Source organism: Triturus cristatus, chromosome 3_2 (assembly GCF_964204655.1).
Source record: "Triturus cristatus chromosome 3_2, aTriCri1.1, whole genome shotgun sequence".
NCBI classification, from domain to species: Eukaryota; Metazoa; Chordata; class Amphibia; order Caudata; family Salamandridae; genus Triturus; species Triturus cristatus.
The window spans coordinates 110,554,791-110,580,730 of record NC_140584.1 but is presented as its reverse complement, the minus strand read 5'-3'; the positions used below and the strand labels follow the sequence as shown (position 1 = coordinate 110,580,730).

At 46.4% G+C, this 25,940-nt stretch overlaps 1 protein-coding gene across 1 annotated transcript in view; it reads left to right on the top strand.

Annotated features, from left to right (window-relative positions):
• GPR39 (G protein-coupled receptor 39) overlaps positions 1-22,249 on the top strand; it is a 215,390-nt gene extending 193,141 nt beyond the window's left edge. Inside the window, exons 3-4 of the mRNA XM_085647002.1 lie at positions 10,913-11,097; positions 22,097-22,249. Of these exons, the coding sequence (XP_085503128.1) occupies positions 10,913-11,097; positions 22,097-22,249 (338 nt within the window). The remainder of the gene's footprint in view (positions 1-10,912; positions 11,098-22,096) is intronic.
• Positions 22,250-25,940: the final 3,691 nt, after the last annotated feature.

Genomic DNA, 25,940 nt, shown 5'->3' with positions numbered 1-25,940 from the left:
CGTGGGGTTGCTCACACATGAGGAGGGGTTGCCGAGGGCGCGAGGTAAAAAAATAAATAAAAATTACAACACCTGCCCTGCTGCCGGTCCCACCACTGCAGCATGCTCCTGCTCTCATCGCGGGACAGGAATCCAGGTTCCGCTGACCAATCACAATGCTGCAATGCAGCTTTGTGATTGGTAGGCGCCCAGGCTCCCCTGGCCAATCACAATGCTGCAATGCAGTATTGTGATTGGTTTTGAACATTGGGTGGGTCGCTTAACCAGAGAATGGGAACCCTGGGCTTATTCTCCATGCATGCTGTAATCAGCCTACATGGAGAATGGGAAAAGTGTGCATGACTGGTTTGGGCGGCCCGAGACGGCTCACCAAACAATCACTGCGAACTTCCATTTGAGCAAAGCCTCGACCACCCACCCCATAAAGAAGGAAACATAAAATGATAATAACTAAAAGCTATTATCATTTTATATTTCCTTTCCTTTACACTGCTCAAAGCAGTGGCGGCGACGCTCCTCTGCCATAGCGGAGGAACCGCCACTGCTTAGAAGGTACATGTTGTAGGCTTCCCTTCCAAATTGCCAAACGGTATTTGATGTATCTATGCTTTGCGTCCGAAATCAAGTCACAAAACAATAAATAAAATACAGACTTCTGAGTTGGGTTGGTTATTCATTTGCAAAAGGGAAGGGGTCCACTAGGGACCCTTCCTTTTTGTGGCTTTTTCAAAAGTTTCTTTGGAGAAACTTTAAAAACAGAAAGTTTATTTTTTTGTGAAAGGAACACCATTTACTTTTAAGAAAAAAGGTTGCATTAAAAAAAGTTTTATTTATTGAGAGGCAATCACAGTCCTGGTGGGCTGGTCACTCCAGCTGGCCACCATTCCTTCCATGGCCTCCAATCTGAATTAATTGCATTTTATGAGCTCCCTCTTGAATATTAATGAGGTAGATATTGATTATGATCCACTTTGAATCCTCTTTTTGTGAGCCAAATTATTTGTACAATGGTCAGTTTTGTCACAAATTGTTACAAGGACTTTTCCATTTTCTCCAATTCAAAGGCCTGCCTTTCGAATGGACACTTTACTGCTAAAGCTCTCGAATCGTAAAAAACACCGTCCGACTAAATTATACATACCAATGTGATCCGGGAATGCGCCGACGTGACGTCGGGACGCTGTCAGGCAGCGTTTCACGACCCAGGAAGTACGATTCGAACCGACAGCAGTCCGGACGGCAATATTTTCACGGCACCCTAAAAGTGCCGGAAATGCGAAGTACGCCGCGATACGACCAGAATAGGGGGCCCGGTACGCGCCGTACCCCCCCCAGCCCCCGTGAGTACGCGCCGTACACCCCCCCAGCCCCCGTGAGTACGCGCCGTACCCCCCCAGCCCCTGTGAGTACACGCCATACCCCCCCAGCCCCCGTACGTTCGAGTCGTACCCCCCGTGTATGTACACCCGTGTACACGTCGAACCCCCCGTGTATGTACACCCGTGTACGTGTCGAACCACTGGGGGTACGCACCGTACATACACGGGGGGTATGACTCGAACGTACACGGGTGTACATACACGGGGGGGGGTACGACTCGAACACGGGTGTACATACACGGGGGGTACGACTCGAACACGGGTGTACATACACGGGGGGTTCGACACGTACACGGGTGTACATACACGGGTGGGGGTACGACTCGAACGTACGGGGGCTGGGGGGGTGTTGGACGCGTATGCGGGCACATGTCTCCATGGTTGCTATGGGAGTTCGGTGCGGATGGTGTTTTTTCCATACGGTTGTAACATCGGACGCACGGGATGGATTGTAATTCCGCGGTCGGACTTCACTTTTCACATTTGTACGGTAAATCGTCCGGGGACGTGTCGGACACATTTTCCGACCCGAGGACGTGTGGGGAATGATTCCCAATGCGATTCGTATGGACTTTTTCCCATGCGAATCGTGATTGCCAATTTGTACGGCACTTGTACGATTCGTACGGTAAAAAGACCGGATACGAGTCGTACGGGGAATTTTTTTACCGGATCGTGATCGGCACCCAAGTGTGTTAACAAAGGCAAGTCCATCTGCACCTATCTGCACGTTCAGCTTGTCCCTCTGCTGGTGATTCTGGCTCTCCCTTTCTTAAATGCATCTCTAAGAATTTGGAGAACATGGAGGTAGCCTTGACCAGGATATACACCAGTGTGAATTGCCATATTTTAGTGCTTGACATTGGAACAGAGCCCCCTCCTCTTTGACTGAATGTGCTTGTTCTTTCAAAGGTGGAATACTCAACGCAGACTCCCTTCCTAAATTCTGCTAGGAGGTTTCTCAAATTCCATTGGATAAAGAGATTGATCTTATTTTCGATTCTGAAACCTGGTTGGATAACACCCCAATGTCCAGATCTAGAGATCAAAGCAAACACAAGGAGACGATAGACGGAGCGCTGAAACTTTTTAGACACTCACCCGCAGTCACAGATCTGGGTTGAATCCATCATCGTTTTTTAGCTCACTTCGCCACCCAAGTTCAGACCCAGCCATTTGCAAATCAGTCTTGACCGTGTGCCTCGTGGGAACAATCCAGCCCGAACTGCCAAGCTAGGTCTTCCCTGGACCAGTAACAAGCATCCTGGGACCTTTTTGCGGGTAACACCCCTCATCAGCCAGGCTAGCTTGAATCCAGTGACACGGTGAGCAAGGGACCCACGTCTGGGCATACCCTGCCAAATTAGGGCAAACAAAGCAAACACAAGGAGATGATGGACAGAGCGCTGAAACGTTTCAGACACTCACCCCCAGTCACAGATATGGGTTGAATCCATCATCGTTCTTTAGCTAACTTTGCCACCCCAGTTCAGACCCAGCCATATGCAAATCAGTCTAGATAGCCATCCCACCAAGTGTCATACTTTTTCTTAATGACAGAGTGATTAAACAATAGAGGCATGATTATCATTTTAGAACTACGTTAAATCTCTTGAAACCTGCTGAACTGAGCTGCCTGCGCTATGGCCCAAAACTATTGTCTGCAAGGCTGCCATTGCATATGACCTGACTTGGACTTTTTTTTTCTTGATACTGACTGCCAGACAGATTTCAGGATCTAGTTTGACAAATAGCCATTTCTTCTTCCCACATAATAGACTTTGACGTCTTTAACTTTTATCTTGACCTCGCGACTGTTATGAAATATGCTACAATGGCAAAATATCTATACTCTTTATGACTTGTCCAATGCATTTCTGAACCTGCTCATGTAGCAGGCCACACTATGGTTTAATCATTTCTATGGATGCCACAATGAGGACACTTCTGATTTCTCCTTTGGGCTGGTTGAATTGCCGTGGTGAATGCTTCCAAGGGGGTTGGTCCCCAGCAATCAGAACAATCAAGACAGAGTCTTACCATGATGGTTAGGCTTTGTAGATGCAGACAATTTGACAGCATTGGCACTCTTGCTGATCTCTTTTTTATAACTTACACACACAGGGGAGAGGAGGCTTTGGTCCCATTGTGCCAGCTAACTCTTAAACTCAGATATCTAGGTGGGAGCCATGCTTTCCGGGAAACAGTCAGCCTCCTCTGCAGTTAAGTATAACAATCACTGGTTTACCCCCGAACTTAGGAAAGTACACCTTGCTAATAGGCAGGAGGAAATGAAATGGAGATGGGACTATTTCCTGGAGTGACACTCTTTTATAGAAGCAATCCTAGGGACTATAAGTCTTGCAGCTTGGGCTACTTCGTTTTCATTCTATCTAAGTATCATTCTTATTATTATTACAATAATAATAATATTAATGACAATAACAATAGCAATAATAATACCACTAAGAATATTAATAGTAGTACCTCAGGATCTTAATTTGCACAATTGTGTTTGGATTTTAGGGAGTAAAAAATGCTCCTGTTTAAAAAGGACACCCAGGTTCTTTTTTGTAACTCATTTTCTGTTATAATACTGCACAGACATCACAATACATGTGAAAAACACAACAGTCTGTATGGGTGCCCTCATGCTCCACTCAATGGAACCCCAGGTTCTTAGCAAGACTTTCTAGGATGGACAGGAGGAGATACAAATTGCATGGACCATAAATGGGCACACCATGACGTAGAGTCCTAACCAATTACAAGCAACTGAGCAAGAGCTATGTTTTTTTTAAGGAAGTTACTTGACATTCAACTCAGATGCGTAGCTTGTAGTCTTTCAGCTTACTGATGAAGTTGGGAGAAGACTGATCGAATTTGATCAGAAGCGCTGAATTAGCTGACTATCTCCTATCTTCTTCTGACTTAGCTGAGTTCTCAGCTCTTTAATGTTTCCTTAGTTCTGTGTGTCAACCATCATTTGGACACTGTCTTTATGTGAGGACTTGGCTTTTTTCTTCTCTAATATGACCAATGGCATTTACAAAGACATTAGGGCCACATTTATCAAGCTTAGCATTGCTTGCATGATGCAAAGACAACTCAAAGGCTTCCGTAATATGAACAAAGCCATACAAGGGGTGATGTGTGACACCTTGTGTCGCTTTGTAAAGAAACGTAATGCAACACAGCAGCTTGCGATGATGCCTGGAAGAACTAAGACTCCATTCGATCTATGTTTACATAAATTCTTAAAGCTAACTGTGCCTTCTTGACCTACTAAATGAAGATCAACTCTCTATTGGCAAGTACTGAAAGCACCTGTAAGAGATAAAGTAACCTTACCAGGACATTCATTTTAGATATCATCCCCATCCATGACAGAAAATGCGGCCCATCTCCTAAAATCTTTTGTTAGTGTAGTAAAGATTGGGAGGTAATTAGCTTTGCATAATTCAAACATGTTTGGAATCATTCATGCTCAATCAGGGGCCACCTTTGAGTGGAGTTGAGTTTAGAGTGCAGTAACTTCCTCCAATGAGAGTGTTAAGTTTGGTATCACTGATTTTATCTAATTGGGCTGAACGATTGCTACATGTATATATGTATATATGTACTTAGATGATCTTGCCAATAGTGAACAAATGTGTGTAGTGATGTTAGAGTTGGTAAAATATCATTTGGAGATAATGAGGTCTTATAAACCCATCCCCTTTGTCTTATGGTCTGTGGTTATCTACACCGTGAACGCTTTGATGCTTAGGGCAAAGAGAAATGGGGAAAGAGGTCATCTTTGGTGGGTTTCCCTACTTAAATTCAAGGTCTGGAATAGTATGCCTTTGACGCCCACCCTGGAGGAAGGAGAGTGATAGCTCACCAAGATCCAGGAGACAAATGTGGGGCCAGTACCTAAGGTTAAGCACCTATATCAGAAACCCCCAGGGCACCCTCTCTGCATTCATTTTTATCGATAAAGCTAGAATATATTTCCTCTTGGCTTTCTCAACTAGCTGGATCTTGTTGGAGATGTTATCATGTGTTTGTCGACCATACATGAAGCAAGATTATTTTGTAGTATAATGTTGTTCAATAATTATTACTTCATGTGGCTAGGATTTATGTGAATAGTTTGGCATTGACATTTTGTAAGCCTATCTGCCTATGGGGGGGCATAACACCTGGGGTAGTTGTTTGGCTTTGGGACTACAGTAATATTGGCTTTGCTCATTTTAGCTGTAATTCCACCCCGCATAAGCATTGAATAGCATAACTAGCTGTTATGTTAGCAAGTATTTATGTGTTTTTGCATGAAAACCTCACGTCCAGGTGTGCTGCGAGGATTCAAGGACTTACTTGCTGCCTAATCCTCTTACCATGTGATGGGTGCTAGTTTGTCTTTTCTTTCAGTTTTCTTAATGACTTTGGTGCAGTTTCACAAAACTGCATGAAACATTCTTAAAAGGTGCATCCACTTTACGATCGTCATGGAAAATTCATACCAATTCGTCAATAGCGGAGGAGGGTCAAACAATAACATTTTCCAATTTAAGTTCCAATGGATTATTTGCTCCTCGATACACAAAAAGAAGGCTGAACAGAATTAAACAAAGTGTGGCATGTAAAGAGAACTTAATCAAGTAAGTGCCTTTATGTGGTGTAAAAGGGTTCATTGTTTTTTGAGAAATTCGCATTTCTAAAAGGTTGAATTCCAGGCATGAAGAGGTTACATTTTAGAGCATTCTGGATGGTTAATTTGCGAATCCTCTGTGGATTTGAGAATTCTAGGGGGATTTACAAACCCCAAAAAATATTATAGGCACACTATTGGACAAGGGGACTTTTTGGCCTGTTTTGCATTGCAAATCTGCAAATAAGGCTGCAGATTTGCAAATCCGCCACATTCTGATAGGTGGGGAACATTCCTGTTGCAGCTGTCAATACCCAACTCAATTCTCTGAGCACTGTGTTGGGAAAAATAAAAAGTAAAAGGGCATAAGGAAGTGGCGTGAACCTACTGTGACTCCCGCCAATACCTTACTGCGGACGGACGAAGCCCACGTGTAGCAGGGTGGTGGCTGCCCATAAGGTGTGGGCCTGGGCCAATCCTCAATCAATCAATCAATCAATCAGGGGAAATGTAAGCGCGCTACTCATCAGTGAGGGTCTCAAGGCATTGGGAGGTAACCAACTTCATTCAGTCGAAGAGGGCACTGGGAGGTAACCAACTCCATTCAGTCGAAGAGTCAGGTCTTGAGTGTATTCCTGAAGATGTTCAGGGAGGGGGCGCATCTCCCACTGTATGTTGCCAAAGGGCATGTGCAATCGGTGTGTCAGTTGAATATGATCCAAAGAAAACAATCAGACAACAGAGGGAAGGTGAAGCAAGATGACCATGGAGGGCCAAAGGGAGGAGTTGGGGAAGCACACAGGAAAGCAAAGCTGGGCAGGAGATTCAGGGGCAGTACAAATACAACAGTGGTAAGGCAAGAGGAGCAGGGACACAAAGCCAACTGCAAAGGACATGTGGGAGAGGCAGCACAGACCTCTGTGTCTTCACTGGGGAACTGGTTAGATTAGGTTATTTTTATTAGCATAGTTAATAAAAACCATTGCATAAAATGTACAGCGTTAAAATCTTCTTAAAAAAAATAGAAAAAGAAATGTTGACCATCGTAAACCTAGTAGTTGTGGTTTGAGTTTTTGAGTTTGGATTGCACATCTTTGGAGGAGTGGCCGTCGATGGGAACCCCGCTTCCCAATAGAATTTGTTTGATTTTGTTATGCTGGTGGGGTTTAGAAGGGCGAAAGGTGTAGTGTGGGTTCAGAGATTTCCTCATAAGTGCTTAAGGTTTGCTATGGGTTGTTTTAGGTGTGCATGCCTCTCTCAGTGAGTTCGCCTCTTTTTGTCCGCCAGTGCCAAGAATTTTACCAATCGACAATTTAACTGTGGGTCCTCACATGAGAAGCAGGCCAGCACGGTTTGCCTCCATGTTCGGTCCCTCTTTGATTGAAGTGAGGTTTCAGTAGCTGTTTCCGTTCCTTCAGGAGTTCTTTGCAGGTGCATAAAACGTGTAACAGGTCCTCCGGTGCTGTGCTGCATAAGCGACAAGAGGAACTTCTACAATCCCTGAGCCAATGCGAGAGGTGCTGTGTCAAGGGTAACAGCCCCAGACAATGCTCCAAGAATTGTATTTTGATGGCTTTTGTGTATCCTAAATTAAAGTATTTTTGAGGGGTCTGAGCAGTATAGGTGCTCAAGGTTATCCAACTATAAGCCCTCTTCAAAAGTGCAGCTTTGTTTTCAAAAAGTGATAGAGGTTTTACTGTTTTCTATCCCATTTTTTTAAATACGGTGTTGGTGATAGTTGTTTCCCAAAGTTGTGATAGCCCTGTGTTGCACAAACATTTTTGAGGTGACTTGTGGCAGGTTATGAGTAGCTCTGTTGTATTTCTAGCCATAAGTAGAAGTTGAGGGATTCTGGTGGGGTTTACTGGATTTTGTTCCAGGTGATAATATAAGATCCTCGTCTTTCCAGGGTCTGTTTTTGTAGACCAAACTCCAGCCTAGTCTGTGCTGGTGAGGTGTGGTGTGGTTGGGCAGGCCGAAGATAATTCTGTAAGCTCTTATGATTGTGCTGTCCAAGATCTTGGAATCCCTGCCCCTCTGTAGTTCACTGCCATAGGTTAATGTTGCTAGGAGCTTGGCTTGTGTGACTTGAATTAAGGCAAGTAGTGATGAGCTGCTCAGTTTGGAGTTGAGTTTCCTTAGTGTGATAGCCAGGGTGAGGCCCTTCCTTTTGATCGAGTCCTTTCGGGCAACAAAGTGGCTGCCCTTATCTATGATCATGCCTAGTTACTTGTATTCCATCACTGGTTTGATACCAGCACCAGACTGGTGTCTTTTTTAGGTTTTTCTTGATCGTCATTGTCCTAGTTTTCTCCATGATTTCAAGGCCAATGAATTTTGGAGAATTCCTGTGTGGTGGTAAACAGGTGCTGCAGGCCCACCTGCATGTGGCTGGTCTGGACTATGTCATCCACATAAAGAAGACATGGCAGTGCTATGTCAGTCCTATTCTTGGGGCATGTGAGTTTGAGATGGTCGGTGCTTGTACCAGATCTGCTAGGAAGAGGTTGAATAGGATTGGAGCCAAGACGCGCCCCTGTTAAAGCCCCTTGTTCATTGGCATGCATCTTGACAGAGAGGAGCCATCACCGAGCTTTATCTGGACCCATGTGTCTGTGTGGAGGTTTATTAGCCGGTTTAGCAGCGTCTGTGGGATCCCCCATTGTGTCAGTTTGCTCCATAGTGTGTTGCAATTCACGATTGAAAACAGCTTTGTAGTCGATGAAGCATTGGTGTAGCAGCATTTTTGTTGCTTCTGACTTATCGATCAACAGTGAAATGGCCAGGACGTTTGTTTTTGTTCCGACTGACTTGGCACTGGGGCACTGAGTTGCCTTGCCCACCCGATCCCAATACTGCCCTCAGACTATTCGATATAGTTAAACTTCAAAATTGGCCATTTGGTACAAAGCATTTCTCAAGCTCGCACACAGTGGAGACAGACTGTGTGGGAGCAGGAGAAAATTAGAATATGGCCAATTACGAGGCAGCTTTATTTTGAAGGGGATAGTAATTTGTCCTGTTTTTGATAATTCTCTGATGAGGCTTCCTTCAGTTGGTGTGAGCGAATATGCAAACTATGGAGGTCCGCACTGAGAGCTGAACTTTGTGTGCATCGCCAACAGCCGCGGTCAGTGCAGGTAACAGTGGTGGGGCGGTGGGGCCGGCTAAGGGGGGATTTTGAGGGATGATGCAGAGGGAAAATTAAATTAATTTTCCCCTTTGCATCGTCCCTCGAAATCCCCCCTTACCAGGCCCCACCGCTGTTACCTGCACGGACTGCGGCTGGTCGTCAACCATTATACTTGCCTTTGTTTAGTGCTTTTTAAAGTGATACTGCAGACAAGTATTCCTCCTGTGGCCCCAGTATCAAACATGTGCACAAAAGAAAGCTGAGCGGAGGGCGGCTGCAATTAATTGTAAAACTGGAACCAAATCTGACTGCCCTATTTACAGGAAAAACAGCCTGTGAAACAGACACCTTGAGAAATATCCATTAAATTGAAGTGTTCATTTTTCTTTTTTTTTTTGTTCATACAAATTCCTTTATAAAATATGGACATATGTAGGCCAATCTGATTTAGAATTGGGCATGCAAAATGGAGCAAGAGATCGAAACAAAGTCATAATGGGGACTCCACCAACCCCAATAACGAGATGTGTAAAGCCAGGGACATCTTAAGGATTTTAGGAGCCCTGGGCCTAACTTATTTTGGGGGCCCCTGTTCAGAACAGCTTTGAATTTTTGATCTGATTTCAACCCTTTCATGTCCTCTTTTGCCATGTCACTGCCAGTGCACAGTCACCCTCCTCGAAATTCTAAGGGGTATATTATCAAGAACGTGTGATACCCATCGCAAATTTAGCTTAGCGCAACTTTGCATATCGCAGTCCATCGCGGGAAAACAACACCATGTCAACGTGGTATTCACAATCTGGCGGCACCATGCGATAGTCACACGATAACGCATCAAATAACCACGTTAAACACAACGCCACGCCGCAAAAATGTGAAAAACCAACGCCAAAAAAGTAGCGATGAGGCCAACCGCGATACACAAATCAGCGATAACCAGCGACAGGCCTGCAATTCCCACACCTCATGCGGGAAAACGCAACATAAAAGCAGGGCACAAAAACGACGAGATGACAATGTACGAGCACACTCCCACATCCGTGATGTAGAACAAATGACCATCGTCCCGCATCACATAGGCATCTCCACACAGTCACAATGTACAATGACACCCAGCCTGCATGTAAACTGCGCCAATGCAGACACATGCTTGGAACACGCAGTGAAACCGCATTTTCCAGTGGCATTGCAGAGGGACAAGCAACCCCTCCTGCACACAGACGTGTCATGACCATGAGCAATTAATCATGCCAGCGTGGACAAATATAGGGGCAGTGACACCCGCTTACGTACATGTTGCACATGTTGTGGGATCTGAGTCACAGGGGGCATCCCTGCATCAAGGTGGTACATAACCGACCCCACAATGAGCCCTGATGTCACCTGTTGGCCAGAAATGGCAGCCAAAATGGAATGACCCTGGACACATGTGAAACGCCGAAGAGTGGGATACCCTACCAACTGTGACACACAGGACTGACAGTTCGAATACGTGACACCCCAAACAGCACCACTGCACAGAGGTGACACACCCACCATCCATGAACACATCACAAACTCGCCATCAACATATGTCGCACTCACACCTGACTGAGTAACGTGCCGGTACAGATGAGTGACATGCACTTAGTGAATGTATGTTTGTAAGGCATTTAATTGCAAATTCCGTGACTGTGGTCAATCTGTGCTGTCCCATGAATGCCAAGGACAGTCACAATGTGACTTGATCATCTAAAGAAATTTGTAATGATGTCGTCCCTGCAGGCTATTTCTGCTGCCACTGCAGTGGGGCATGGTCCACCTGCCTCATCCTCATCACCCGGTGCCTCTGGGACTGGTATCAATGGTGCCTTGCTGCGTACACATATGTTGTGCAACACACAACATGCATCGATCATCTTGCACACGATGTCTGGCCTGTACAGGAACCATCCACCTGTGATGTCCAGGTACCTGAAATGTGACTTCAACACACCAAATGTGCATTACACGATGTCCCTGGTGCGTTTGTGCGCCGCATTGTACTGCCTCTGGGACTGTGTGATCGGGGAACAGAGGGGTGTCATCATCCAAGCGCAGAGTGCATAGCCTTGGTCACCTGTGACAGTGCAAAGAGACATGAGTCAACAGTTGGTTCGGCATGATGTGTTGGCAGGCTCACTGTGTCACTGGTGTGTGATATGTGTGACTATGTGATTCCTGTATGACATGTACTGCCTGTTGCACATGAGCGGCATCAATGTGTAGTACGTAGCCTCACTGCTGCTCCACCCTCCCCCCGAGCCTATTCACTAGCGTGCGCAGCACGGTTGCATCACCTGCACCCCATGGCACACCATTGCCATGCCCGTCTGCGCATGTCCACAAGCCTGACAACGACACTGTGATGTAGTATGCTGAAGGTGTGCGGCCACGTGCATGCAAGCCTATGTTAAGGGCAGGGCGGACACAGATGTAGGGTACATGCCTGACCGAACTCGCTCTGCGCCTGAGTGTAGACCTCCTTGGCTTGTATGTTCCCAGACTCCGTGCGGGCTTGCTCACCCTCATGTACCCCTTGGGCGAGGCCACACGCCGTGGGCATGTCACGAAGCAATATCACACATTGCGTGAAGGATGGCGCCAGCACCACACCAGACACACATGCATCAGTTGCCTCTTTCCCAAGGCCTAATCTCAACCATGCCCACAGCCACGTGTCGAAAGACCACACCCCATGCCGTACTACCGTACACCAGTCAACTCACTTACGCTCACAGTGGAATCCGACACAGCCACATGTCAAAGGTCTACACCACTGCATGAGATGACAAGGTTACGCACGCTGTACACAGCACGATGTGATGTGGTATGGCCCGGGGCCCACATGAATACATAATGATCACACGGACACAATGAGATAATTTGTGGTACGGGCCCGTGCACCCGGCACCTTTATTGCCACAGTCACACGTCCAGTGACGCCTGTGCTGGATGGGTGTAGGGTAGTCTGAGCAACCCCTCAGGGGTTGGCTGGTGCTGCCAACCACTACAACAGTGATCTGACAATCAGAAGTCCAAAGTACAAACAGCAAGGGTCCATACCTTGAGCTGCACAGAGTTAGTGGCACATTTCACCATTCTAACGCCTTCTCTTGCATGGCGTTAGTTTTTGCCACTGCCTCAGATTTACACCTCCTTGTAAATCTGTGGCGGCGTCAAAAAGCAATGGGTGTTGCGGTGGAACACCCACAGCAACGCCCATTAAATGTCCCTTTCACGCAGATACCTTCAGGAAAGGGTAGCATATTTACAAAGTGGCGTTAAGCCACAAAATGTGGCTTAACGCCACTTTATAAATTTTGTGCAGGGCATACCGCCACCCGAGCATCAAAAAAAGTGATGCTCCGGTGGCGCTAGGGGCTTGTACATATGCCTCCATGTCTCTTCCAGTCTATAGCTTGATTACAGTAGCCAAACTCGTATGCAATGAATGTGCATGTGAATGTGATAACTGGGTGAATCATGACAAAAAGCTAAATGTATTCCATCATTTACTTATTTAAGCTGCTTGATATGCAGCTGGAAATTTGCCTTCTCGTCATTTCATAGTTATGTTGTGGGTTTGTGCTAATGCAAAGCCTGTCTACATACATGTGCCTTCCTGGTGAATGTGGAGACAATGCTTTCAGCCAGAAACTCATTTAGGCCTGTTGGTGTCACTCGTTTTGCTCACTCTGTGAAAGTCAAAGATGGCTTTTACACCTCACAACTTACAAAGTCACCAGCCACCACTGACTCTGATCGGTTAGAGCAAAAGGAGAGAGCCCAAATCATTTTTAAAAAAATACTGTAAGTTCCTTTGCTGTCTCATAATGCAATTTTGACAGTGAGGTGTAAGCAGTCATTGAATTCATTGGATTACTGGGGGAAATACATTTGTGAGTTTTGCTTGAAAGAAACATCCTCCCTAATAGAAGTGCAAGCTGCACATGGACCATGGACTACAGGTGGTTCCTCCGCCTTGGCGAATGTTTTCAAGCCCCATCTTCTGTGCAGCTGGTACTCCCATCTTTCATGAAGATGGGCAGCATTGGGAGGGAGACAGTAGACTCTGCAAATATCAAATAGAAACATTCTGAAAGTATTGCATCAACTATACAGCTATATCATTCCGGAAATGTTTATACCTTTTTCAGTAGTTCAACTGGCCACAGGATGGGCTGCCAGTGGTTTCAAGCAGGCAAGCTGAGGGATGGTTTAGAGGTGAGGAGTGGGAGGCCCTGCCACAATTTCGACCAAAAATGGCAAATATCCTTGTTTGCTCCCTACTCAATCAGTGTAAACAATATAGAGATGATGATAATTCTCCCTGTCTGTACAAACAGGACCTTGTTACTGCTGTTCACTAGCAGCATGAACCTGCAGAAGGTTTTTCCCAGATATGCTATCATGCTTTTTAAAGCAGCCCATGTTCCTGCCCCATGGACTTCAATTCACGAGGAGCAGTTAGGTGCAAGTTGCAGTATTATCTCGTTTTCTGGGCATTGCTTTCTGGTGCGTCAACATGTTTACTGAAATATCCTAAAACGAAGCCACTGGGACATTCCCTAATCCACGTCTACACACCTGTTTATAGTACCACCATCCACAACACACCTCAATCCCTCTCTCATGTAGATAACTCCCTACCACAAATGCCCTTGCAGGCTGGACTTTTTTATCAAGTGGCCACCCTACCCGTGCTGTGTGGGTCCATTTAAACTTGCTACTTTGTGTGGCTACTGATGCACATTTACTACCTGGGGCAATTGATTCATAGAAAGCCCTTCACCAATGAGACAAATGCAAGCTGAGGAAACTGATGCGTTTCCTCCTTAGGACCACTGACACACATGCTGCACACAACACAGCCGCGCCCCCCACCCCCCTCAGCACCTACAGACCCGCGCGGCTGAGAAGTTGCGCTTTACCAACCCTGATTGATTGATTGATTGATTGATTGATTGATTGATTGATTGATTGAGAGGTATGGTTTTGCCTGGACCTTCCAAGCATGTTTCTCTCAGGTGGCACTTAGACATTATTGTCTCCAAATTGATGCTCAATACTGTTTGGGGTCAACGCACATTCTACCTATACACCAAACCTGTCTGTCTGTCTGTCAGGAAGGCTCCCAGACTAAGAAAAGCAAGGGGCTGGTGAATGTGAACATAGGTAACGTGCAAAATAAGTTATATTTTTAGCCAACCCACTCCGAAAATCAATAAGTCATTCCAATTTCTGGGTTTTAAAGAGTGCGACCAGCGAAATCAAACCCATTGCATTTCTAAATATTTGTATAATAGTTTTATATAAGTCATACTGCCGTATTGCTTTGTTTAACTCTTACATTTAAGAGATGCTATATTATCAAGGTCATTGGTACTCAAGTTATGGATGTTGTAACAAAGAAAGGCTGTTGGTGCCCACAATCGTGGCCTCCCTGCCTCACCAGAGGACTGAAGTGAGCACTCGTGTGCTTGCAAGGCCTTTTTTTTCCTTTTTTATTTTGAGCCAACACTTTAAGCTGTTTTTATTTTGGAATGTGCACAATAACTTACCCGAATAAATGCATTTAATATTTAAAAATGCATGCAAACATTTTGAGTTGGTCGTCGAATAAAACATCGCAAGTTTTATCTCATATGAATACTAAGAGACATCTCTTGGGAGAAGACTCGTGCGCTTTCTGTAGGTTGAAAATCGCTCTTGGGTAGACGTGAAAATTATACTTATTACTGTGTAGTTATTGGTAATGAGACTTTTTTAGAGTTAGGAAGAGTATTTTAAATTGTGCCTGCGTATAGAATAAAAACACCCTTTACATGAGCTGATTATTTTTTACATTTAGGTTTGATCCATAATATAACTACTATGTTACAGAGTAACAGCCTGGGTTATAAAAACGGTTGTAGGTTTCATAGCCGTGGTTGTTATTGTTAATTAACATTTGGATGGTGCATAAGGCATGGCAACGTGCCACCGTCACACGGCGTCAGCATAATTCTTACAGGGACTTTCCTCTAAAGGGTCGTGGGGGTAGCTATCTGGCGTTGCCACTCTACTTTCCCGTATCCAAGGGAGGGCTGTGACGCTGGTGGTGTGCCGAAACGAATCTGGTGTGCACTCTGTTGACAGCCTCAGTGCCTACGCTGGAACAGTCATGACATTGCTCCGGATAAATTATCCACCCACAGCCTCTGCTGGCCCTGTAAATTGCCACTGGGTGTCGCTGGCACAGGTCAACGTGAAGCCCTCTCTGCAATGTGTCCTGTAAGCACTTTTACTTCCGGCAGGGATGTCTATAGCTAGGGCCACTTGAATTATGCGATTGTGCGGCCATGGTGATTTTCGCATCATTATTGATTTGCCACATTTGCCACATAATCCATCATCTGCTGCATAATGTACAGATTTTAACAACAGAAAAATGTGATTCTATCTCGAATGATTCAAAAGTTACAAAAAATGTGATGACACAGATTGCCAGCCGTGGAAAGCCCTTTGCAAAGCTGGACTGGTCACCTTTCTGTTGCTTATTGCTAACTTTGGGTTTTAAACTGGTATTAATGAGGGTCAACCAATGTCCAGAGAGTGTTGACAAGTTTAAAAATGACCAAATAATGGAACAATACTATTACAGAATGTGCCCTATTATGCCACATAATTTGACATTTCTTGCTGTATAATTTATTCAAGCCTGCTTCATAATTTGGCCCCTTTCCTGCTGCATAATTCCAGTGGCGCTGTCTATAGTTCAGGACTATATGCCCACCTCTAAACTCTACAGTAAGGAGTAGTGTTTGAGTTTCCCTGTGAGAGACCGGGTCCCAGATTTTCCTCTCTGCTCCGAGCTGATAGATGCAATAATCCCTGTACACTTTTTTGGGCACCCCTGCTCCAGTTTTACACGAATGCACAGAGAACATAGGAGAATTAGGGACATATTATCAACAAAACGGCGTTAAAATTATCGCTGCTTTAGCGGCAAAAAACTGCAGCTAAAGCGGCGAAAATGGGCTTGATAATATGCCCTTGAGAATTCCCATTGAAGCCCATGTTCTGGGGTCAACATGGGCTTATAGTGGAATTCTCTGCGGCATATTCTCATGCCCATTATCGCCGCTTTAGCGGATGCGGCGATAATTTTTAACGCTGTGCTTGATAATATGCCCCCAAGTTTGGTTTAGCAGAGAGATAGCTACAATTCACCCCATGGTCAGAAAAGTCTGTATGATTCCATAGCGCCTGTACTTCAAGGCACTTACGATAACTACTCGAGGGGTCAGTTTCGGTGACTTTTAATTGGTAATAAATGTCCATAAACACTGGAATAAGTTAAGAGATGCAGATGCCTAGCTTCTTAGTATCAATTAAGGCTTGGCGACCGGATGATCTGGTTCTGTGAAGGCAGACTGTTGAAAACGCTTCAAGGACTGTATTGTGAAAGGAGGGTACAGGGCTCAAAAATCCATTGAAAACCTGTTTGCTGAAACACACCCTTCCTCGCGGTTCTTTTACCGTGCACGCGTAGGCTGTAGGCGTCTTGGTGATACTGCAGGAATTGCTCCAAAGTGGCTTTTCAACGTTCTACAAAAAATGATTTTCATAGGAAAAAGCATGAGCAGCTGGTGCCACACCTCTTCTGCTTTGGGAAAAGCAAACCTGCACCAGCTGCCAGGACACCTGCCATGAAAATGGCTGCTCCAGCAAATAATGAAACTTCTTCTGTTATATGGTCCATGGCAGTCATCTTCCACTCCCCCCCCAAAAGTGAGCAGTGTAAGCACACGCAATACTAAAATGAATAATCATATAGGGGCTTATTTACCAACACATTGCGACACTAGTGCCTCACTTTTTTGACGCGTTTGCGGTGCTTTGTGCCTGCCCTTATTTACACGGACACATAAAGCCACCCGGCGTGGCCTTTCAATGACTTGTAAATATGGCCACCTTTCATGCATTACTCTGCCTGAAAGGGGCGTTCCATGGGTGCTGCTGTGGGTGCTCCCACGCAACATCCATGGAACCTTAGGCATTCCCAGATCTACACATTTTTGTAAACCTGGGAGTGATTCTGAGTCCTAAGCCTCCCCAGAGGACGTGAAAGGGAGGCACAACGAGGAGAAATACCTTTATTTCTTCTCGTTTTTCCTGAAGCACACATAGAAAGAGGAAAACAGCTCTCATAATTGTTTTCGTGCAGGAAGGTGTCCCTTCCTCCACAAATACAATCAACTTTACATGGTGCAAGGGTGCCTGCATTGGTGCATGGCAGTCCATTGTGTGCCAGCACAGGGGAGAACGACAGGAATGCACCATCTCTTGTAGATAAGGCTCATTCCTGCCCCTTTCTTCTGATGCACGTCAGCACAGCAGGAAGGCTATCTGCACTGTCGTGCGTCAAAATATTGTAAATGAGGCCCAGAGTACTTAACCCCAATCAGGCCTGGAAGATATTTTGTGGACATCAATTAACTTCATGATTGCGGTTGGGATTATGGTTGCTTGTTTCGCAAAGAATGTTGATGATTGGAGGTTGCTAAATGGAAAAGGGCTGCAGCACAAGCCACAGTAGAAAAAGGCACTTTGTGCACATCCATGCACCAATTCCAAGCCACTTATTGGACACATCGTGCATTCATAATCCACCTGTGATTTCCTCAAAACGGGGCCCAAATGCTTGCTCGCTCTACCAGTCTTCGCACTGCATTCATTGCCAATATTCTCCTGGTGGCCCTCTGGAGACCACTGACCCCTGGCTCCTTGGTCCCCTAGAAGTGATTCTCGCTCCAACCTCCTCCATAATTCCTTCCATCCTCCTTCAGCACTTTCTAATTGGTAACCTGGTCCTGATGATGATGCTAACTGTTAAGGAATCAAAACGTTGTTGACCTTCCAGGGCAACTTGTGGCGCCTTAACTCTGGTTCACCAAAATGCCTCATTTTGTCAAATTCTTTGTAAATACCTACCTGTGAACCTCAAGTACCTTTTAATTATTGTCACCTTTCTCACCTTGCGCCGCCTATCGCTGTTCCACTTGTCACTTGCGCCGTCCACCTTGTGGGTCACAAGCACTTATCTGCACAAAGTTTTGTCAGGTTACTTTCAAACTTATTGTCAACAGTGCTGATACAACTGTTCCCAACTTGTTTGTTATAAATACAATGCTTTTAACTTTGCGTATTCTTAATACTTGATGCCTCTGGCACTCCTTCAAAATCATTGAGTCTCCCTATTTGTTTTCTTTGCAACTAAATGTGCATGTTTATTTACTAGTCTATGAAATAATACCTGTTGAGATATTGTTGTACTTACACACAACTTTCTTAAAGAGACATTTTCAGAATTGTGACTTAAAATGCTATTTTACAATAAAAGAGGATTTTTAATTACAATTCATTTGAGCCCAAACTTGACATCCCTATCTGCACCTAATCAAAAGTTAGCACGTATTAAATCTAATAAGGTAACCCAGAATTATAGAGAAGGAGAGCTAAGCTTTACAATGGTGAAAAACAAATTTAGTAGTTTTTCACTACTCGGACATGGACAACTTAAGAACACATATGCTACTTTTTAAATACAATGCACCCTCCCCTGTGGGCCTTTGGGGCCAACTGTAGAGAGGCATCCGTGCGGGTAACGGGGCTCAGGTCAGCGCACTTCCCAATTTGTTGTGGCACGAGGCAGGGTTGCCCCTTGTCGCCTTTGTTATTTGCACTAGCCATAGAGCTCTTAGCCACATGGGTGCGGCGGGACCCACTGATTCGGGGGTTTGAGTGGTCACGGGAGCGGTCAGACAGAATCGCGCTATACGTGGACGATGTGTTGTTCTTCCTGGTGGATCCATGGTTTTCTGGGTCCCGAGTTCTCCAGATACTCTGGGTGTTTGGGGAGACCTCTGGTCTCAGAGCCAACCCAGCGAAGTCAGTGCTGTTTCCCATGTGTGGGGACCAGGGACGTGGCACCTGGGCCACGCAGTTATCCCATGCTACGGGAGGTTTCAAATATCTAGGCATCTTTATCTCGCTGTGCCCTACGACATCGTGGACACATAATGTTAATTCACTGCTCTCAGGTATCCGAGAGGAGACCAAGATCTGGTACGCTCTACCGTTGTCCCTGTATGGGCATTCAGCAATTTTTAAGATGGTCTGCTTGCCTCGGTTACTCTACCGGTTGCAAAACGTTCCATATAAAATTCCACGCATGTGGGTTGCCCAAACTAATACACTCCTGAACATCTTCCTATGGGGCGGGGGCGTCATCCAAGTAGCTTTTCAAACTTGCACGCAGTCGTCGTACTTCGGCGGGTTTGCAGCAGCCAGTATTTATGCTTATTATGCAGCATCCCACCTGTTGACCATCAATGAGTGGTGGTACAGCCCGCACACAGACCCAGACTTTGCAGTGGAGCGTCTGGCGATGGAGGGCATGCCCCTCCTGAAGCACCTCTGCAGCCTCATAAATGTAAACTTTCTTCCCTCCACCAGCAGAACGGTTGTTCAGCTTTGGAGTTATACTGTTAAGAAAATGGGCTGGGATGGACATCTGACACAGACGACCCCACTATAGCAGGGTTCCTTTGCCGAACTTCGAGGATTCCATACATGGGATCTTCTCGGAATCTCCACCCTAGGGGAGAGGAGATGGCCTAACGGCAAGGGCGGTCGACCTCGACTCTGGAAAACCGGGTTCGAGTCTCAGCAATGACGCTGAACATCCTGTGATTCTGGGCAAATCACTTAATCTCCCTGTGCCTAACAAAAATTAATGTGTCCTCATGTAACGCAACTGGTGCTTGTGTAAAGTGCTCTGATATCCGATACCTTCGGGTCACGTTCGCGCTATATAAAACTCCGTGAAAAACAAAACAGAAAAAAACTTTATGCAGGAATCCACCCTCAAATAATTTCAGCAACTGCAAAAAGAATTTCAGTTGCACCGGACTCAGTTTTATAAATACTTGCAGCTAAGACATGCTCTGACTCCCCTGATTCACTCGCTGAGTGACCTACCGGAATTTCACCCACTTGAGGGCTGCTTACTAATGGGTGATCTAGGGGCGCATAAGATCCGGCAGATTTACCAGACCTTAACCACCCACACCCAAACTACACTACACAAAACCCGTAAGGAATAGGAGGCAGACTTCCCTGACATGACGGATGATGACTGGACGGAGGCCCTCGCTAGTCCCAGTGAAGCCACTATTACCACACGATATCGCCTTATCCAGTTTAAATATTTCCACCGGGCATCCTTCACCCGCTCCCGCCTCTGGAGGATGGGAGTCATCCAGTCTCCTACGTGCCTCAGATGCAGGGATGCGGAGGGTACCTTTTGTCATTCGGTTTGGAGTTGTGGGGCATTGCAGCTGTTTTGGCAGAAAATGTTGTCATGCCTGGGCCGGGTCCTTTCCTGGAGTCTCCCGTTTGACCCTAGGCTGTTGCTGCTCCATAGTACAGGGTGGATTGGTGGGAACTACTATAAACGGCATTTATTGTTTTAGGGCATAACGCTCACCAAACGAGACATTGCCCAACTATGGAAGGGGTCCTCCCGCCAACAATGGGTGGGTGGAGTGCGGCTATGGACAGATGCATGGGGGTGGAAATCACGGTATATCAGGCTCGTGGTTGCCTGCAGAACATATGAAAATATGCTCCCGCTGGGCGACGTATCGGGGCATAGACCTGCCCCCCTCTACCACCATCAGACCCTCTATAAACTCGGCAACTGCATCACACTGACCCTTATATACTAAAGGTGAGCCATTCTGTCATCATTACACATACACTTAGACATATCACATTCAATGCATCATGTGGTAACCTGTGCCTAGTTTTAGTTATTGGGCCTGTAAGTTTGCAGGCAAACTCATTGTTTAAATATAACTAGTACTACCTCAGCCAAATTGTATCTGTAATGTATGCTTCGTGCCCTGCCCAATATGTGCCATTAAACTCAATAAAATATATATAAAATAAAATGAAGGTTAAGCCTGGCAAAAGGTTTATTTTGGCAGATCACAATGGCAGTTTTAAAACTGCACTTCAGATTGCAAAGGAAAGCACAAGATACATCTTAAGGTACTACATTACGGGGTGGAACAATGAGTGCTGCAAGTCCACTAAATGCATTTATGTACAGGCCATGGGTACTTGTAGTGCATGCAGTACAATATACTAGGGGTAAACAAGTAAATGAAATGTGCCAATCTGGTGTAGTCCAATTTTGCTATATTTTAGGGCGTGATCACAATCACTTTAGCACAGGTTAGGCATGGTAAAGTACACAGAGCCCTAATACCTACAAAAATGAATTGAGCAAAGAGAAGGAGTGAAGGCAAAATGTTTGGAGGAAGACCATACCAAGAATGTCAGGCCTAACAGTCATGTAGCAGTAAGATACCTCTGGTAGTTCATGCACTTGGTTGACAAATCTGTGCCCAACTGTGCAAGCACAACATGTACCATTCAGTTCACAGATTTGCATTGTATGTAGACAGCTCCCTTGGTTACTGCTTTTGTTGCAGAGATCCTGTGTATCCTGCAGGTTATACATTGCAGTTCTTTGCAATATACCTTAGTGAGTTTAGCAAGTTATGAAACGGCACCATGGAGCTGCATTCAAACTGCAAGGCATACGTTTAGCACCTTGCTGTGTTTTTCTCAATATTTCATTATCCTAATGGTACAGAAAAGCATTCATCTGGGTCGTTACAAACCCGTACTGTAAGTGCTATAAAAATATTTATTAGTATGTTTACTCACCTATACAAACACATATGATATTCTTACTGTGCATGCATATCACTTACATAATAGTTTGGAAAATTAAAAAGCCTGGCTCCAAATAATAGTTTATCTTTTATGCACTTGTGAGTTTTTAAGTCTTTGTTTCCTCATTGACGATAGCATAAAGATGTTCAGTTCCAGCTTGTTCAAACAAAAAAAGTGGATGGCCCCTTACCGGAGATATTTCAGATGGATCCAGCTGGAACTGAAATTAGGAAGCCTACCTCATCTTCTGCACTGAACGTTAAGGGGCCAATTACCAAGCAGCTATAAAAGGCTCCAACCCTCGGTCGGAGCCTTTATGGTCACATCCTAATGGGCCGTCCGGTTTACTTTACGACCGCCTCATTACGATGGCGGCAGCTGTAAAGTAAACCTGCCGGTCATCCCGGCTGGCTTCCGACAGGCTCAGAGAGCCCCTGCCAGTTGGAATCCGGAATGTGATCTCAAAGGCGGGCCTTTCCACCTTGATGTGCCTGCCACAGGGTGCAGAGATGAACTTCACCTCCCATTTTACTATGGGAGCATGCATTCTGGCCGGTTTCGCACGGAATGCATGCTCCCATATTAAAATGTAGTAATGTGACCGAACAGTGTTCAGTCGCATCCTAATGGGGCGATTGGGACCGCCGCACGAGTGTCGGTTGGTCCCATGACTGATGCGGTGTTGGGCGTAAATGATTCTGCCCGACATCGTAATGTCCTATTACTTATTTACTTACTTACTTACTTAGTCATTACTCCGGGTCCCATTGTCCTCGTGCCCTTCATACTAACAAGTGAGATAATCTATCTCACCAACAGAAAAAGAACGAAGGAATGCTGGTACCAATAAATAACCGTACCCTACCCCGCATTCCTCCTGAACCACCGAGCCCCAGATGAGGGCCGGCAAGTCCGGGAGGAATGCTATGAAGGGGAACGAGGACCACGGGAACCTAGAGTACTGAAGATTACCGGTAAGTAATAGGACATTACCCCTAGGTCCCTCCAGTCCTCGTCCTCTTCATACTAACAAGTAAAAACACCCAAGTAGCAGCGAGCCATCATCCCGCAACAAACCACCAGGACACAGAACAAATAGCAAACCCAGTGGTTAATTGAAACACGTTACAGAAACAAAGGGAATCAGGAACACGCAGCCTGAAGAACTCCCTGACAAAAGTTAGCATCATTCCCCAGAACATTCTGAATGAGATAATGCGTAACAAAGGTATTAGCAGAAGCCCAAGTTGCCGCCCTACAGATCTCAGACAGGGACACCCCACGGACCTCCGCCCAAGAGGCCGCCACCCCACGAGTAGAACGCCCCTGAACCCCAGATGGAGGAGTGAAGCCCGAAAGGGAGTAGGTCAATATGAAAACCTGCTTCAGCCAGTGACCAATGGAGGAAGAAGAAGCCCTGCACCCCCAAGAGGAAACTCCAAAAGAAACAAACAGGGAGTCAGACCGCCGAAAAAGGACAAGTACGGTCCACATAGATCTGCAACGCCCGGCAAACATCCAACAAAGCCCAGGGAAGATCACCCCCCTCCACCTGCTCTGCACACAAAGCAGGCAATACCAGTTCCTGGGAGTGATGGAATTGAGAAGGAACTTTGGGAACAAAGGACGAATCCAAATGGAGGACCACCCCATCGTCAGAAAAGGACAGAAAAGGCTCCCGAGCCATCAAAGCTCCCAACTCCCCAAGGAGTCTAGCCGAAGTAATGGCTACCAAAAAAACTACTTTGAAAGTAACAAATTTCAGATCAACGTCCTCCAAAGGCTCATAAATAGCAGCTACCAAAGCTCTCAACAGCAAAGGGAGGTCCCAAAGAGGAAAAGAAGGTTGCACCACAGGATGGGACAAGGAAAAACTGCAGCAATCGGAAAACCAGGTCGTCAACATCAGACAAATTCCCCCAAGGGGAATGGAAAGCCCAAATAGCAGCCCACTGGAGACAGACAACCCCTTCTCAACCCCCTCCCAGAGAAACTGAAGGACATCAGGCAAGGGACAAACCAGAGGAGACAGCGTCAGACACCAACGCTGGAAATTACCCCAATGAGGACTGTAGGACTTGAGAGCAGAAGGCTTCCTGGACTGCTGAATCGCCGAAGCTAAATGCTCGGGGATACCCCGAGTCCTCCACCCCTGCCTCTCAAATTCCAGGCCAACAGACGAAGCCGCCGGAGAGACAATATCGGAGAAGACCGCAAGGGAGACAGAGGGAACAGGAAGAACCAAGGACCCTGAACAGCTAACAACGCAGAGTGGGAAACCAGGATCGGCGGGGCCAGAAGGGCACCACCACCACCTCCCGATCCTCCACCACCAGGCAAGAAAAAAAAACGGGAGATCAGAGCAAGGGGAGGAAAGGCATACAGCAGCTGAGATGGCCATGGAATGGTCAGAGAATCCACCCCCCAAGACCCCGCCTGAGGGACCTGGGAGCAGAAGCCAGGAAGCTGAGCATTCAGACGGGAAGCAAAGAGGTTGAGATAATGAAGACCAAACCTCACGCACACCAGATGAAAGGCCACGGCAGTCAAGGCCAACTCCTGGGAGGTGGGGAAATACTGACTGAAGACATCTGCCACTCCTTGTCCACCTCCTGGATATGAACAGCCGTCAGAGGCAAGAGGTGCCCCTCCACCCAGAAAAACAACGGGGACACCACTGCATTCAGGCACTTCGACCTGATGCCCCCTGGTGATTCAGGTAGGCCACTGTCACGGTGTTGTCTGAATGAACCAGCACATTGCGGTTCAACAACCGATCCCGGAACCCCATAACAGCCCGGAACACTGCAGACAACTCATGCCAATTTGAAAACCGCCGACCCTCCAGAAGGGACCAACGACCCTGAAGGGAGTCCGACTCCAACCTCGCCCCCCCACCCCACAGCACTGGTATCCATTGTGAGAACAAACGGAGGGAAGGGCTGCAGAGGCAGACCCCTGGCGAGATTGTCCGACACCGTCCACCAGCGCAGGGAGGATTGAGAGGGACACCGGAACCAACAGGGACAAATTGCAAGACAACGGATCCCACCGAGACAACAGGAATGACCAAAGAGGCCGCAGATGAAACCGTGCCCAAGGCACCGTGAACACCTTTGCCGCCTTAAGACCTAGAAGCCACAGCCAGAGACAGACCTGAAAGGAACAACCCATCAGACAACGATGAGCAAGGGAACATAAGGTCCCCGCCCAAGACACAGGCATGAAAACCCGAAACAGATCGGTACAGAAACGATCCCCTGTGAACGTCAAGTGAAGGCACCAGCTGACACATGGGGAGATTCAGCAGAAACCCATGGGCCCCAAACTCTGAACACACCAACTCCTGATCCTGCAACAACAGATCCCTGGAAGGAGCATGAAGGAGCCAATCGTCCAAGTAAGGGTAAACCAGGATACCCTGAAGATGGAACTAAGCCACCAACGGTGCCACCACATTAGTGAACACCCTCGGGCCGACCTCAGGCCGAAGGGCAGAACCAGAAACTGATAATGCTGCCCCTGAAGACAAAACCTCAGGAACCGACGAGAATGGGGGCGAACAGTGACATGATAAGAAGCGTCCTGAAGATCCAGGGTGCACATGAAATTACCCGTTATAACCAGGGGAATCACCCGTTGGAGAGTCTCCATCTTGAACGGCAGATGTAACACAAATTTATTCAGGGCCTTCAAATCCAGGACAAGATAGAACCCCCTGTCACCTCGGGCACCAGGAAAATTATGGAATAAAACCCCCTTCCCCTTTCCAAACGAGGAACCTCCTGCACCGCCCCCTTGTCCAACAGAACCTGGATCCTCAGACACAGCTCTGATCTCTTGGTCAGACAAGAAGGCCAGGGAGTTGGACGGACCCCAGAGTCCGAAGGAGGCTACGAAAATTCGATGAGGTACCCCAGTCTCAAAATGTCCAGGGCCCACATATCGGAACAGGAGTGCATCCAAGCTGGAAGAAAGA